Below are 15921 nucleotides of genomic sequence, written 5' to 3' on the forward strand. Positions count from 1 at the left end.
TCCCAGATTCAGGAGGTTTTCTGAGACCAATGTTTATGCCACCCACAATGTCCTAAGTTAAAACACAAGCACTAATTCCATAAACCATCTCAAAGAATGAAGCTTTTAAGAAGCAGCTTTTAAAAAACTGTTAATAACATTTAAGACACACTTTTAAAACTAAATCTACTCACAATATTATTTTATAACTTATAGATACGATAGAAGAGATCTTATGAATGGTATGGAATTTCTGGTTCAAGATAATAGAATGAACAGTTGTGTTAATTGACTCATATATATATATGTATATATATATATATATAATGATATAAATCTCTAATGGTAAGAAGAATGAGGAAAGGAAAAATGGGAGAAGAGTATGTCAATATACTATCGTTATTTCTGTGTAATATAAAGAGAATGGGAGTGTGTCTATTAGAGTGGAAGAAGCTGTCATTCAGAATGCACTTAGAAGGACTCTGTAATGTAGGTAGGGACCTCTGGATGCAAGCTCAAAGAATATTAGTTGGTAGCTGGACAGAAAATAGGCCACTTACTTGAAGAACTGTCTATATATATTTTTTCAGACCAACACGATTTTCTCAGCAATTGAATGTGTCATATGAGAAAAAAAAAGCAACTCATGAGAAAGAACAAGTTTTGAGAGAAGAATTAAGAGTTAAGTTTTGGATTCATGTCACCTCTAGGACTATTAAAAATAACCATGATTCAAGACCAAGGGACAGTGTTGAAACATGAGAGGTGAGCTAAAATCTTCAGAAATGAAGAATGTAACTCAGAGTAAATATGACTGAAGCATATAGGGTCCAATAACATGAAGTCTGGAACTGTTTTTTTTTTTTTTTCTGGAGGGGAGAAAGTGAGGAGAATGGTATGGAAGTTAAAATAAGGTTGCAAGAAAAAGTAAACAGCTACTACATAAGAAATTTTTGTGGGAAGCCGCACCCTCAGGAAAAACCTGGATTTGGTGCAGTGGTGAAGAGAATGCTCATTTATGAGTTTGAGAATGTAGATGGTTTTGGTGATGAGGGACTCTAAGTTCCAGAGGACTAATGAAAGTGAGTATATTTCAGAAAATGGAGTCTGAGAGGAAAAGCTAGATAATTGGAAGTGTATGGAAATCAGACGTATAGAAATTAGAAGAAAGAGAATGAGAGATAACGTGGAGTCCTAAAGCTTTTTGGGTGACTGACATAAAGGGATCCGTTTTGATACATTTTAAGGCAGAAAGTGCTGGTGAGACTGTGGGTATCAAAATTAGGAGGAGTCATGACTGGGCTCCTTCATGACCCCTTGTTATAGAAGCAAACTGGAGAAGCAGAATTTTACTTGAGTATCAGAGGCCTTTTCTTGACATCTATTAGTAAAGTGATCAGAGAAAATTGAGCCTTGCTCTGTTCACAGTTTACTCACTTGAATATTCTTGGTAGAGCATAGTAGGCCCAGACAGACATGATTTTGGACCTGGTTCCATGAGTCCACTCTTACCCACTACAGGGAAAGATAGCTTTTTACTCTGAGAACATAGGGTTCTCTCTTGATGATTCTTGATGGAGGAAAGAAGATCAGAGAAAGTGGGTATTGGAGTGCTTTGTGACCCCTCATGACCTCTGTTGCTAGAGTCCATGAGGCCTGGGGTGGTCAGTTCTTTTTCTCAGCACTTGTACTCCCTCATGACAGTGTAGAGGTGATGGCATAGCAGACAGAGAAGAAAAGAGAAACAGGAAAAAAACATGTAGTGGGGAGTCTAGGGTTACTAATTTTCTAATATAATATTGTTGGTAGTCTAGCTGAATGGAATTAGAAATAGTTTATTATTTATACTACAATGAATAACCAATATTTACAGGAGCTTGAAAAATAAGAACTTAAAAAAAACAGAAATCAGGAGAAGAAATGTAAATGGAAAGAGAGGGAATGAATAATCATTCTTCATATTTTATAGCATAAAGTTTAAAAATGTATTTTAAACTTGATAAATAGATAAGATTTACAAACATGTTTGAATTATTTCAAAGTGATTGCCTCTGTGACATTGGATTATCATAAGGAAGAGCAAAAAACTATACATTTATCTTTCAGTTCAGTTTCTTTGTACTCTGATTTTTTCCCCTTTTGCATGTGACACATGATTAAAAATAATGTTTCATAAAGAATAACACATCAACAAAGGCAGTGCATTTTACAGAAAGAGATGAAATTGAGTCCTCCAATGATAAGAGTTGCTGAGGCTCTCCAGTGTGTGTTTATTGAACAACTGTTTTCTCATTTTTATACTTGGTTTTAGAGAGTATTTGTGTTGGTGTGCACATAGGAGGGATATGATAACTAAGTTATAGGCTATAGAACTGAAGGAACATTCAAGTGGTGTCATTTTATTAGGGTGGGTAAATTTACATAGAAATTAATACAGAACACCAAATAACAGTATAAGGTAACTTTAAACACTATGGATATGTGGTGAGTCACTAAGGACTCAGAGTTTTTACATAAGCTTCCCATTCAGGTCTTGGTGGGAAATGATAACTCTGGATTGACAGAGAGAAAGAAATACATTCAGTCTTGATTGACAGAACAGTAGAAACAAATTTAAGAATATCTCCTTTGTTACTGGCTACAGTTACAGTGATTACAGTATTACTCGATGAGACATTGGCAGAAGTTTGCTAATTGGGAAGGGATTTTTTTTTTTCTAAAATAAAAAGAAAGCTTTCGAAGAAGACATTTGTCCTTTTCCTTTTTCCTTCCTAAACTATGGATACTAGGCCTTGTGAAGCAGCAAGGAGTCATCTTGCAATCAAAAGGCGAGAAGCATAGAGATGAAAGGCGACAGCTGAAGGATGGTGGAGCAGGAACACAGCGAGAGTCTGGCTTCTGGATGCAGCACCGAGCATGTGCACCAGCAGGGGTGGGGCTAACTTTTGTGGAGGGAAACATAAATTTGAGAGGAGGTCCTCTATAGGAAAATATTTTAAATTGTGAATATACAATGAAGTTAAAAAGTAAATATTTAGAATGAGTAGAAAAATCACAAATTTCCATGTGATGTGCTTCAGGATACAATCACGATTTAAAAACCCCTACTGCAAACATTATAATTAAATGGGAAATAGCAAAGTTTTCCTGCTGATATTGGAAGTGAGACGATCGATAATGCCTGCTATCACCATTTCTATTCAATATCATATCACAGCCAGGGAAACGGGAAGAAAAAGAATTAAAATTTGTAAGGATAAGGAAGGAACAATAAAACTAGCAGTGACATGTTTATATGCAGAAAATTCAAAAGGTACTACAGATTTAATCACTGTCAAAATTAATAAGTGAATTTTAATAAAGTTCACTGTATAAAAGGGCAATACACGAAATCAAATGTAGTTTTTCATATGTCAAAAGCAATTCGGAAATTATATTAGTAAGGTGTACCATTTAGTGTAGCATTGAAAAAAGAAAAACACATTGAAAGCCTAGCACTAAATCCCATAACAAGTGTCTAAGACTACTGCCTCAACTATAAAACAGTTCAGAGAAATTAAGATATATATCACATTCACTGATTCAAAGGTTTAATATTGTAAGGATGTCAGATCTCTCAAAATTTATCTATAGGTTCAGTGAAATCTCAAACAAAATTCCAGTACTTTTTGAAATGTAGATATTGACAAGATTATTTTGGTCTCTAGATGTCAAGCTTGGTAAATTAAAAAAAAACGAGCCTTTACTAACATCAGTTTTTGATTACTAAATGAAATGAAAGCAATAGAAGTTATGAGGAGGAGGAAGAGGAGGGAGACAGAGACGGAGATTCTTCCCATCAGCAATGACATACTGTGCTAAATTCCTTAGAATGGCTAATATGGGGGAAAAGATATTTATGTGGCTTCAATATGAGTTAGAAAACCTCATTCTTTTGATAATTCTGTAGGTTTCCTTAAAATCTGGAAGAAAAATCACTTGCAGATTTAATATAGCATACAGCAAATAACTCGAACAAATTTGCCACATTGAAAATGTTCTTGTAGTCAGTCCAAATATCAAATGTATTTGCAAGACTGTACCTTTTCTTCTACCTTCATTCTTAATGATATTATTTGTTATTTTCTTTATTAGCTATTTAGGATCTCATATTAAAGAAAGGATCATAAGAATATGAGAAATATTGCTAAAAGAACATCATAGAACTCTTTATGCACAGGTATTAGGGATAAATCTTTGGGTAAAAAATCCCAAGTTAACAAAACAAGACCTACTATTTTGAAAAAACTTCTGATCTTTAAAAAAAAATCAACAGAGACGATAAAAAGAACTCAACGGAAACAAAATAAAAACCTTCTTGCCTGATGACCTGGGCCTATGAAATGAGTTGTTTTAGAAAAGGTACAGTTCGGAATGATATATGTGCTAAGAATTGTTTACAAATTGATAATTTACTAGTTACTGGAGGACCTATTGACTAGAATCAAGAGAGGAAAAGGAAGAGAAATGCTCTCAAATAATTTAAATAGGTCTTAAAAGTTCATAAAGATAATTGAAATACATTTTCCTTCACATCAAAGGAATAAAAGTGAAACTCCTGGTTTCAGCTCAGACATGCAGAGAGAAGAAAACAGTATTGAATCCACACCCTTATAACTAGAAAAAGCTGAATAAAATGCAAATTATGACTTTTCTTGAACCCATAAATGATCTGAGGTTATTGGGCAAAGAGTTAACAGGGCATCTGGACAGAGAGGTTTCTGCAGGGAGAAACAAGATTTGAACATTTATTAACTTGAGGCAGAAGCCACCCAATGCCATTTATGTCAGTTAAATGATTCAGCTAGAAATTCGCAAAGACTAGGTGTGGGTAGGCATGAGAAAATGAAGTGTCAGAAGGCTGCGTACAAAGGTGAGATTACACCTCTTGCAGGTGATTTCCCCAGGACCCCCACCAGACACACCCTCAAGGAAGATCAGAGGGAATCTGGAGAGAGCACTCTTGGGAGGGAGGTGGTGAAGAATAGCAGTGACCTCTCAAATTCAGTCTCCCTTTCTTCCCCTAAGGAACAAAACCCTTTCTCCAGTGAGGAAGGGCAACCTAAACTGTTGGAACTTGTTGAAAAATCCTACCACCGAGAAGAGACTCAAGAAACAAAAGTTCCTCTTCTGGGGGAGGGGCGGGGCACCCCTAAGACCCAGGTTCACAGAGCCTGCTTAAGTCCACCTCCTCCGCCCCTTCCCCCAACTGTGATAACAAGCATCTAGCAAATACAAGAATGGACTATAGCATTAATAATTTGGCTAGGTGGAGGGTCAGGGGAGGGAGGGAGCAATTGGGGGGATCATTTTACAAACTATATAAATGTCTAACCAATGTACTTGAAACTAATTAAATAAATTAAAAAAAGGAGAGTGGACTATAGTTGGGAGAGTTGTAAGAGAGATTGTTTCTGGGTAACAGGAGAAAAGGAAGAATAAAATCCAAGTAGAGAGCAGACCCTAGATACGAAGTTTCCCCAGAGGAATTCAAAGCTCTTGAGGCACAGAGGATAACCATAGCAACAATAAACTTCAAACCCAGCCTTACTCCTGATACAAATCCGCACTATAGGCCTAGAAGAAGGAAAAATGAGCTCATCTTCAAGTATAAAAAACATTCACCTCAGTACCGATTGTCCTATACTCCATTTATGGTCTTCAACAGAAAATTCTGAGACATAAAAAGGCAATAGAAAATAGTCTGGATAGGCAAAGTAATTATCAGGGCTAAACTCTCTCTCTCTCTTTTTATTTTTTTTTAAAAAAGAAAAGACCAGTAATACAGTACTGATCCTGGCTTTTCTTTTCTTTTCTTTTTCTTTTTTTTTTAACGTAAGGCAACCCTTAGTTGACCTAACTGATTGCAAGGACCTTGTCAGCTTACAATCCTTTATTTTTTATTTTTTTTTATGCCTACAGTACCTGGTTTTCCTAAGTAGTCTCCCACCCACGTGCTAACCAGGCCCAAGCCTGCTTAGTTTCTGAGATCAGATGGGATCGGGCTTGTTCAAGGTAGCGTGGCTGTAGATAGGGCTAGACTCTAGATGTGAAACAGATTACTCGATAAATTGTTAGACAGAATTATTAAACAAATGAAGACATTTTAATAAACATGGCTCAAAGGAACATTTTTGCAGAAGATTTAAATGTATAGAATCATTATTATTAACATGAGGCCTAAATAAAATGATGAGTAGAGGACAAAAATCTTTTTGAATTTTTAGTGTTTATTATCTCATTTTTCTGTGACCTTTTTCTCTTCCTCTCTGCACATTTTCTCTTCCTCTCATGTTCTCCACTTGTACTCCTATCAAAAACCTACTTCTTAAAAATGATTGGAATCTCATATGGTCATATATGATCTCTTCCAATTTAACTAAAGGGAAAGTCTTACTTCAAAGGAATAAACTTCCAATGATGGAACTTGGGTCAGTATCAAGTTTAACAGTGGAGGTTGGTTGAGGGTGAGAGGTGAGTCTATGGGTTAATGGTCAGGAATGCTTTAAGATGTTGCTAATTATACTGCTTATGTTGCAATCATCTCATCAAGTTGATTCTGGAGTTCTAGATGGTAAGCACAGTCTTTCTAAAAAGGGTAGAAGGCACACAGAGTAAACTAACAATGACCTCTGCCAAATTTGTTATGATTAATTCTTAATCATTTTGTTTTGGTAAAATCTTCAGTAATACATATGTTGAAATTGAAACAAAGAGATTACCATGGTCCCCGTGAATTAGAGACTCGAACGTTTTTTATTCTATTACAGAATTTATTATAGTATATGTATCATGTTTACATGCCTACTTTCCCATCTCATTTATGAGCTCCCAAAGGGCAAAGGTTTTATTTCATAAATGTTTTTTTTTTTTAATCTCCTGTGCTTAGCCTATTAATGACAGTCAAAAGATACTTTTTTGACATTTAGAAATTTTTTGTTTTAAAATATTAAAGAAAGTCTTTAAAACATCTGAGACCATCACTCCATATCCAATGACCTTAATGCAGCTAGCTATTTTTATTTTTGCATGTTTCTTTCAGTTCTTATTTATGACAATATTTAATAAGACATTTTTGAACTTCATACATTCATTCATTCATTCATTCATTCAAAAATAATTGATAAAGCACCTATTGTGTGTAACACACCAAGCTAGAGGCTGGGAATAAAATAGATAAAATGAGTTCAATTCCTACCTTCCTATAGTATTACGAGTAGAGGTGACAGATACTTATTACATAATCACAAATAAATGTAAAATTACCATTTGATAAGTGCTAACTTGCTACATATATAATTGGAAGATTTTTGAGTAGTGAAGTCAGAGACATTGACGAAATGCGATGAAGCTTAGATCTCAATGCTGAGAAGCAGTTAATTAGGTGAAAAGAGCATTTCAGGAGCAAGAAACATCAAGGTCAAAGGCTCCATTGTATGAAAATGGATAGGAGTGTGAAGAAACTTCAGTCTGTATACCCAAGTCTTTCTTCATAGTGGAAAGGCATTCTTCTCCTAAATCTTTGATTAACACTTCCTTTCCAGATCTAATTTCTTCTTTAAAAATATCAAATTTCTTAGGTTGGTGCCTTAATTTGTTCTCTTAACCATCTACCTTCTTTTATAATTTGCTTCTTTATCTTTTTCTTCCATATTTTGACAGATTTTCAAATGTAACTTCCTCATCATTGACCTGTTTTTTTGACCATTCTCTTCTTTTAACGTCATCCAATATATATTTTAATTACATTCTTGCATTATTTTCATTCTTTGCAAGCTTCCTTTATCTTATTCATATTTATTAAATTTTTCCTCCTTTTTTTCCCCTAAGATTCGAATTCCTGTTTAAGAAATGCTAATTAATTAAATATTAATATATTTATTCTTGATTCTTGGATTCTGAAGTAGAACCAATAATCTGAGGTAAATGTTTTAATGTTCCTTTCCCTCACTGTACATATCATATTTAGAAATAATAAATTTATCCTTTTAATTTATATTATTTTATTATTTTATAATTTAATTTAATTATTGTCCTTCCCTTTGAAAGTGTAAACTTCAAGAAGCACTATCCCTCTTTGTTTTTGTTTACTATTATACTTCATTTTGTCTGACAGATATTTGACACTCAAAAATTATTGAATAAATAAACATTCAAAACATTGCTTTTCTTTTTTTTTTTTTAAAGAGCTTCATAATTTTTCTGTTTATTTTCACTGAGACAAGATCCCATTAGATTTGTTATTTATCAATCTAGCAAGGAGGATAGTCTTTCAAAATTTCTGCCTCTGTGATTAATGAATCTTTTCTCAGGTCTACAACTTGAGAATAGGTTGTTATATATAACTTTTAGTCCAGTTCCTGATTCTTGCAAGCTTTCATGTCATATGACTTTGCTATACATGGGAATATCTTCTCCTATCCTGCAGTTTGTTTTTTTTGTATCTCTTCATCAAGGGCTCTATATGGATTTTTTTTTAAAGGAGATGTCAACAGATTTAACATCACAAATGCTTTGAATCAGAATCTCTATGGTGAGTATAAGATTGGAGTCCTCAAAATTTTTTTCACAGGCAATTCTGGTACCAAAAGAAAAATTTATTTTAACCTATCTACAATAAACGCTATAATTTCTAACATTCACAATAACAATGCTGCTGTCACTAGCAAATTCAATATTTAAATATTTGTACTCTATTACTCTATTTCTTGTCCTACTTGCAAGGATGTGAAAGATGTCTCTTTGTGCACAAAACAAAACAAACAAACAAAAAAACAAATAAACACACGAAAAAACAATGCAATTGAGAGACAGCTCAAAAATTATCTGATGTGAATTTCACTTCCTCCAGGAGCAGACAGGTGAAATGAAGACACATCTTTTAAATGGGCTTTACTTTCTCAAGTTTATGTCATTTTTTCTTTATCCATTTCCATGGATTTATATTAAGTTATTTCCATGGGCCCAAAAGAAACTTAAAACACATTCTTTAATATGTTGTCTGATAATCATAGCTTGCAAATTTTTGATTATTGCTATATCTTTAGCAGTATTTTAATGAGAGATTGGAAGAAGATGCATCAGGGATTGCTAGATAAATTCAATTTTAAATTATAAATGATAAGGTTTGAGAAATATATGACTTAATACATGAATGACAGATGTCATAACAACATAAATGCTCCATCATACTAGACTTCAGGCTTGAGTAACTGGTCTTGACTTTTTCTTTTTTTTTAATCTTAAGCTTTCTTTTTTAATGTTTATTTAGGCTATATTAATTTCTGCCCCCTCCCCCCTTCATCTCTACCTATTTTCTAGTCACTGATTTTATTGAGTTATGTTGCCTGAGCAAATACTTTTTCTTCTATTACATACTTATCATATCTCTCACTTTAAATTTATATGGATCATATGTTCTAATCTTAACCACAAATACATAGCCTCATGCTACCAATGAGTACTTCTATTCCTTTTTGTTTATAGTTTGTTTCATTATTATAAATTCATAGGTAATTCATTGTTCCATCACATGTAAAGTGTGTGGGAATTACTAGCAAAGGAATCGGAAAATGCTCAGAAATGGCATCCTACTGAATGTACATGACGTTGATTGAAAATACAGCAACAGAGGGATTTTTTTTCCCCTCCCCTCACATGTGTGTTTCACTATCTGCTCTGGCAGGAGGTATGCAGCGTCCATAATTATTTAAGAATTTTAAGTTTTCTTCATTCGCAGTTTTTCTTCCATTTTCTGATGCCTTGGTATCTTTTCCTTGATATTTTTTCTTCATAGCATACATAAATACAATAAACAAAATAAGTGCTAAGAACTTAGTGCTCCCAATCAAGCCCCAGAAGCTGTACCTGTGAAAAAAGAAAATCAATTTTCATTTTAATTTTTATTGTGTGAAATAATTTACAGAGCTCCTCTCCAGTATGCAGAAGACCTTAAAAATGATGTTAGAAATTATACATAAATTATATATAAAAATATTAAGGCAGCGATTCTAATTATTTTTATTGGCGCATAAGGAGTTTTTGATTATTTTAAACAGAATATTAAGCAGAATATTTTAAACAGAAACTAAGGGTGGTTAATGAACTACCCAAGTGCTTTCTATAAAATAAGGTGTATTTGGAATGGTTAACTTTCTCTAAAACAGATTAGTTCATGTGTAGTGTGACAGATTATAAAGAGAATGAATTGACTGAGATAACCAAATTGAATCCATTTTGATTGAACCAAGAGCCATCGTTTAGCTTATAGGCTGAATGCAATCTGAAAGGCCCTGCAGCGTGGCCCACTGGAAGTATTTGACAAAACCACACAAAACAATCTAGCACACATGGTCTATTCCTGTGAGTCTCAACTTTGGTTGCACATTAAAATCACCTGAGGAGCAAACAAACAAAATCACCTGAGGAGATTTAAAAACTTTCACACCCAGGCCACATCCCTTGATGAATTAAATCAAAATCTCTAATGGTGGGACAAATAAATTAGTATTTTTTTTAAAAGCTCCACAAATGATTACAATGAACAGGAAAAACTGATGGCAACTAACATGGTAAGTTAGGAAGCACTCACTGGCCTCATGACACCATTAATTGAATGTCGACAAGCTTTATGCAAAAAATATTTTGAACAATCAGGTTTAATTGAATGTGAATGGAATTAATTATATAATTTTGACCTGTTCAGTGGGATCTTGTGGTATACCAAATAAGATGAAAGAAATATTTAAAAAGTCTTCGAGTATATTTGCCTCATGCTTGGGTTATGTCAAGTAGTAATACACTAATGTTGAACTTTTTAAAAATTCCATTGCTATCAAGAAAATTAATATAGGTTTCTGGTTAGGTGACTATTGCTGAGAAAACTTGAAGAAGTTGGGTTTTAGATTTTAGGACTGATATCATAATATAGATTTCTATTCTTTGGATTAGGAGTTGATGATATTATTTGTCTTGCTAGATAAAAATCAATGAATGATTATCTGGTTATTATTTCTACATAATAAATCTGAAAAATAATTAAACTATTTTTGTATATTCATTGGTGAGTGTGCTGTTTTTTTTTTTTTTTAATTTCACTTTAGACAATATTTAGGCAATTACTTTGCAAAGTACTTTAAACAATGAACATAACTGACCAAAGGGAAAGAGATAAGGGCCATGAGTGAGCTGCAAAATGCTGAGTTCTAAAGAGAGTTGTTTCCTGTTGGCTGGGATGGTACAAACTTTATGAAAGATTCTATGTTTGGAATCATAAAGTATGTAGCTTTTTCAGACTGCCTCTTTTCTCTTAGCAATGTGCATTTACATTTCTGCCTAATTTTTTTGTAGCTTGATAGCTCATTTCTTTATATTGTTGAATAATATTTTGTTGTATGAAGGTATCACAATTTGTTTATTTACCTACTAAAGGACATCTCAGTTGCTTCCATTTTTTTTTTTTGGTAATTATTAGTAAAACTGCTATAAATACTATGTCCAGGTTTTTGTGTGGCTATAAATTTCCAGCTCATTTGGGTAAATAAATACTCAAGAACACAATTCCTTGATTACACAATAAGCCTATGTTTAGCTAGTAAGAAATAATGTCTAAAGTGGAAATTTTTTTAAAAAAGCGGTGCTCTCACCAATGAATACACTGTTTTCCACGCTGGCTGTAACATTTTGCTTTTCCACCAGCAAAATGAGAGTTCCTGGTGTTTCACACCCTTGCCGGTATTTGATATTATTTTCATTTTTTAAGATCTCTTTATATATTTAGGACATTTGCTTTGTGTCTGTGTCATGAATTACAATTTTTTTCCAGTTTATCTTTTGTCTTCAAATTTTGCTTCAGATAAGTTTTGTGATATAGAATTTTAAAAATATTTTATCATTTTTTTTCTACTATGATTTTGGGATTTGGGTCACACTTAAAAACATTCCTGCTTCGTAGATAATTAAAAGAATTTCTATCATAATTTCTGCTAATACTTGCAGTTTCATATTTGCATAGTTAAGGGAAAATACAAATTAATAAAATATATTAATGACAACTTACCCAAATAACCTAGAATTATATATTCTACAAGACCCTCGCTTTCCATAGCTGTTGATGGACCACTTCATACATGTTTTATCAATCAGAGCCCCAAAATATATAGGAACTGGAATTCCTCCTACAACATGAGATGAGAAGACGTCAATTTAAGAAACATGTTTCAAATGTAACAGGGTGATATTCCACATTGGTACACTTTGGAATAAATAAAAGTTAAACATTTTGGAGAATTCTTCCATTGTTTTGACCTAACTAGACTTCAGAATTAAGATTATTAGGAATCTCAAAATATCAAACCACATGTAACAGCATAGATATCTATCCTCACCCTGCCACCACACATGAAGAAAAAGGAATTTTATATGCCTGTACACTCTGTTCTTCCGATAATGCCAATTATCTTAAGCCTGGTTAAAAAGAAGAATGTTATTAGTAAAACATGAAAGTCATGCTTTTTATTTTTTAGGCAAAGAGAATGGGACATAATTTTATGAGGAAATGAAAAAAACTCACAGCTTAACTGCTACAAAGGCAAGAGATTTTTCAACACTATTTTTAAGAAAATTAAAAGGTAAGTGCCAACACTAGGACTTCCTCTATCAAAAAGCCCAGGCCCGACCTTATAGAATGCTAGGCTCCTGGCAGGTTGTCCTCCTTTCTCTGCTCAGAGCTCCACTCCTACCTTCTTGGTGTCACTAGAGCCCACGATCATATATTTTCTCTCCACAGATCGTTTGCATTTTTATGCCTTTTGAAGCAGCCTGGGCTGTCCAGGTTAGGGCCTGCGGTGCTGAATTTTGTTTCTATTAGTGTTTGATTACAATGATGCCTAAGTCTTTAGTGGTCTGTGCCTAATCCTATTTAATTATGGTATATAATTTTGCAGACTGTAAAATTTTTTTAGGAACATGTACATTATCTTAATATACATCTGTCTGCTTTTACTGCTATTTTAATAAACTATGAGATTGACTCCTATTTCTAAGCATTGGTAATTTGATCAAAAATTTTTAAACATGGCAATAGAGCTCTATTCTTCGAGTGGTAGAACTGAAGTATTCATAATTATACTTTGTCCTTTTTTGTATTTCGATAAATAATTTTTGGTTTTTATTTTGTTACATAAAATGGTAGTGATTCACATTTTATAATTTTACTGAATTCATTTATTTTTAATCATTCTCAATTTTCTGAGAGTGAGAAATCTTAAATGACAAGGGGCTGGTATCTGAGGTCAATATATCTGAGGAAAAAATGGGTGAGAAATTCACAGCTTTCAAAAAATCACAGCCACTCTTTGAAAAATAAAGAATATATGCCAATAATTTCTTTTCCCCATATAAAACCACTGATCTGATCAAACTTATTGAATTACATTTTTAGTTAACAAATTTGGTCTTAAATCGTTAATGGAATTTTAAAACTTCAAATAATCTATTTTCCAGGTACCTTTTTTCAATTTAATATGAGCTATGGACAGTTCACACATTTATTGTATTGAAGACAATTGTTAAATTGCAAGTATGGTACTCGGTGTATATTTTTCCCATCGCGGCACTTAGGTTCCACTATGCCACATATATTAGACACATCGAAATAGAGCTCACAACTGGGATGACAAAGTTCCTTTCTTTCTATTTTATTGTGCTAGAAGAACTTTCTCTTCTCTTAATCCTATTTCAGCATATCATAATACAGAGTGTAAAACAAATATGATGATTCCTTGTTTTAGTTAAAGATAAACTTGAACTAGAATTAACAATTGAATTCTCTCTTAGATTACGCAGTTTTCCTCTGTCTCTTATTATTTATCATTTGCCATAAGAATAGAAATGATTTTTACTTATACTATTCTTTTTTATTTTCTTAAAATTTGAAATTAATTAAAATCAGTCTTTGAGCTTTGACACAAAAATTTATATCTTGAACTTATAGTCTGTGTATTTATCATACCTAGTGACCGTATAGTTAGTGCATGAAAACCCAATGCAAGCGATTTCAGTTCAGGTTGAACATTTCTGAAATAAAATAAAGGCAAGAAATCATTAAACACCTCTAAAATCCAAAGCTGAATCCAATAGGAAAACATTTCTCGATGTCATTGTTCTTCGTGGTCTATTGAAAACCTTCAACTAAATAGCTGACATTAAAATATATATTTTCAGTTGTTTTAAAAGGAAAACATTGAATAATAATAATAAATAATAATAATAATAATAAGTCCCTTATTCATTTAATACATTGTAATTTCAGGACAACTTAACAAACATTTTCATATAGGATCATTATGAAATTCAATGAGAGTGTGGTTGAAATAGACTTTATTATGTCTATGAAGAAACCGATTTTGTCTAGTCTATTTAGTTGACACAGGCCATGAGCAGATACTTTAATCTAAGTCTAGATCTTAGCAGAGCTCTTTTTATCATCTAATTTCTGTCATTGCTGTTAACAGAAGTATTGACTGATAAGATTCATGAACTACATAATATAACCAGGGGGTCAAAATGTATCTGTATTTTAGTATTTAATGTATTTTAATGTCATTTTAAAGGTAGCAAGCACATTTGTAACCTCTCTTAGAAATTAATTCACGCTTTCATTTAGAAAGTTGTTTCCACAATTCTATTTTCTGTGTTCAATGAGCAAGTGACACTACCATCTCTATGATAATCTAGTACATGAATTATCCAGCAGCAATAGGGAGAGGGTGACTGAGGCTCAAAAATCCAATTTTTACTGAAATATTGAATTAACCTATTTGAAGGCTTATTTTTTTCTTGAACTGTCTGGATGACTATATTTGTTCATAGAGATAAGTAGATTTAGTCATTCAACAAACATTTGCTAAGTGCCTCCCAGAAGATTCATGTTAGTTCTTATCCTTTTCTTTGCTTCTTTTTAAAATTCTACACCTAAAAAGAAAATTTCCTCCTAGCTATCTGCACTTCCCCTTCTTGCATTTTCTCTGGATCCATTGCGAAGTAGCTTTTCCCCCTCTCATCTTCATGCACTGTTTTTGTCAAAGTTAACATGGCCAGCACAAAAAAAATCCAATGGTTACTTCCTAGCCTTTAACTGCCATGACCTCTTAGCAGCCCTTGACACAGTTGCTCACTCTCTCCTTCGTGATACATTCTTAATTTGGCTTTTGGTACATTGCCATCTTGGTTTTTCTCTGACCTTATGGGACCTCCTTCTCAGCTTCCTTCACTGGATTCTCCTCCTATTCTTGGTCTTTGAAGTTAGAGTGTCCAGGTCCTAGTCCTAAGATGTTGTATTTATCTGTACTCGAGCCTTAGAAGATCTCAACAGCGTTATTGATTTAAAGAGGTTGTATTTATCTGTACTCGAGCCTTAGAAGATCTCAACAGTGTTACTGATTTAGACACCATCTGCATGGTGCTGATATCAAAATTTATGTCTCTGGCTCCAGTATTTCTCCTGAATGTCAGGTTGTATACGTGACCTGTCACTGGAGATCTAACAGACATCTCAGGATTACAGGGATATTACAAATTCTTGCTTCCCCATTTTCTTCAATCTGCTCTTCCCTAGCCCTTCCCAATTTGTTCAATAGTATCACCATCCTCCCAGAGTTAGGCCATAACCTTGGGATCATCCTTAATTTTCATTTTTACATGCCACATTCAATCCATCAGCAAATCGTACTGACTTTGCCTTAAAACCAAAACAAAGACTGAGGATTCAATAACTTCCTACTTCCTTTACCATCACCATCTTCAATCATGCTTCTATCCTGTGAAGAACTATCTCAGCCTTCTGCTTTTCCTATGTCTATTCATATCTCCCCAAAACATTTTCTTTATACAATGGCCATAGTA

General features: G+C 33.3%; 2 protein-coding genes across 8 annotated transcripts in view; one reads left to right on the forward strand and one right to left on the reverse strand.

The window, feature by feature from the left end:
• Positions 1-2922, forward strand: part of SLCO1A2 (solute carrier organic anion transporter family member 1A2) — a 70582-nt gene extending 67660 nt beyond the window's left edge. For 6 of the 7 annotated variants that reach the window (XM_036237410.1, XM_016140467.2, XM_036237411.1 and 3 more), the window contains one exon: positions 570-610. Coding sequence is in view for 1 of the 7 variants with exons in the window: in XM_016140472.2 (XP_015995958.1) it covers positions 2769-2820 (52 nt within the window). In the remaining 6 variants the exon portion in view is untranslated. Of the gene's footprint in view, positions 1-569; positions 611-2768 lie in introns of those variants that run through there. The other variant, XM_016140472.2, reaches the window with a different exon arrangement.
• A 3856-nt stretch (positions 2923-6778) lies between these two features.
• Positions 6779-15921, reverse strand: part of LOC107508568 (solute carrier organic anion transporter family member 1B3) — a 40733-nt gene continuing 31590 nt past the window's right edge. Inside the window, exons 13-15 of the mRNA XM_016140464.2 lie at positions 14030-14094; positions 12077-12194; positions 6779-9885 (exon numbers count right to left, since the gene is read on the reverse strand). Of these exons, the coding sequence (XP_015995950.2) occupies positions 9672-9885; positions 12077-12194; positions 14030-14094 (397 nt within the window). The 3' untranslated portion in view covers positions 6779-9671. The remainder of the gene's footprint in view (positions 9886-12076; positions 12195-14029; positions 14095-15921) is intronic.

This window comes from Rousettus aegyptiacus, unplaced genomic scaffold (assembly GCF_014176215.1).
Source record: "Rousettus aegyptiacus isolate mRouAeg1 unplaced genomic scaffold, mRouAeg1.p scaffold_m13_p_2, whole genome shotgun sequence".
NCBI lineage: Eukaryota > Metazoa > Chordata > Mammalia > Chiroptera > Pteropodidae > Rousettus > Rousettus aegyptiacus.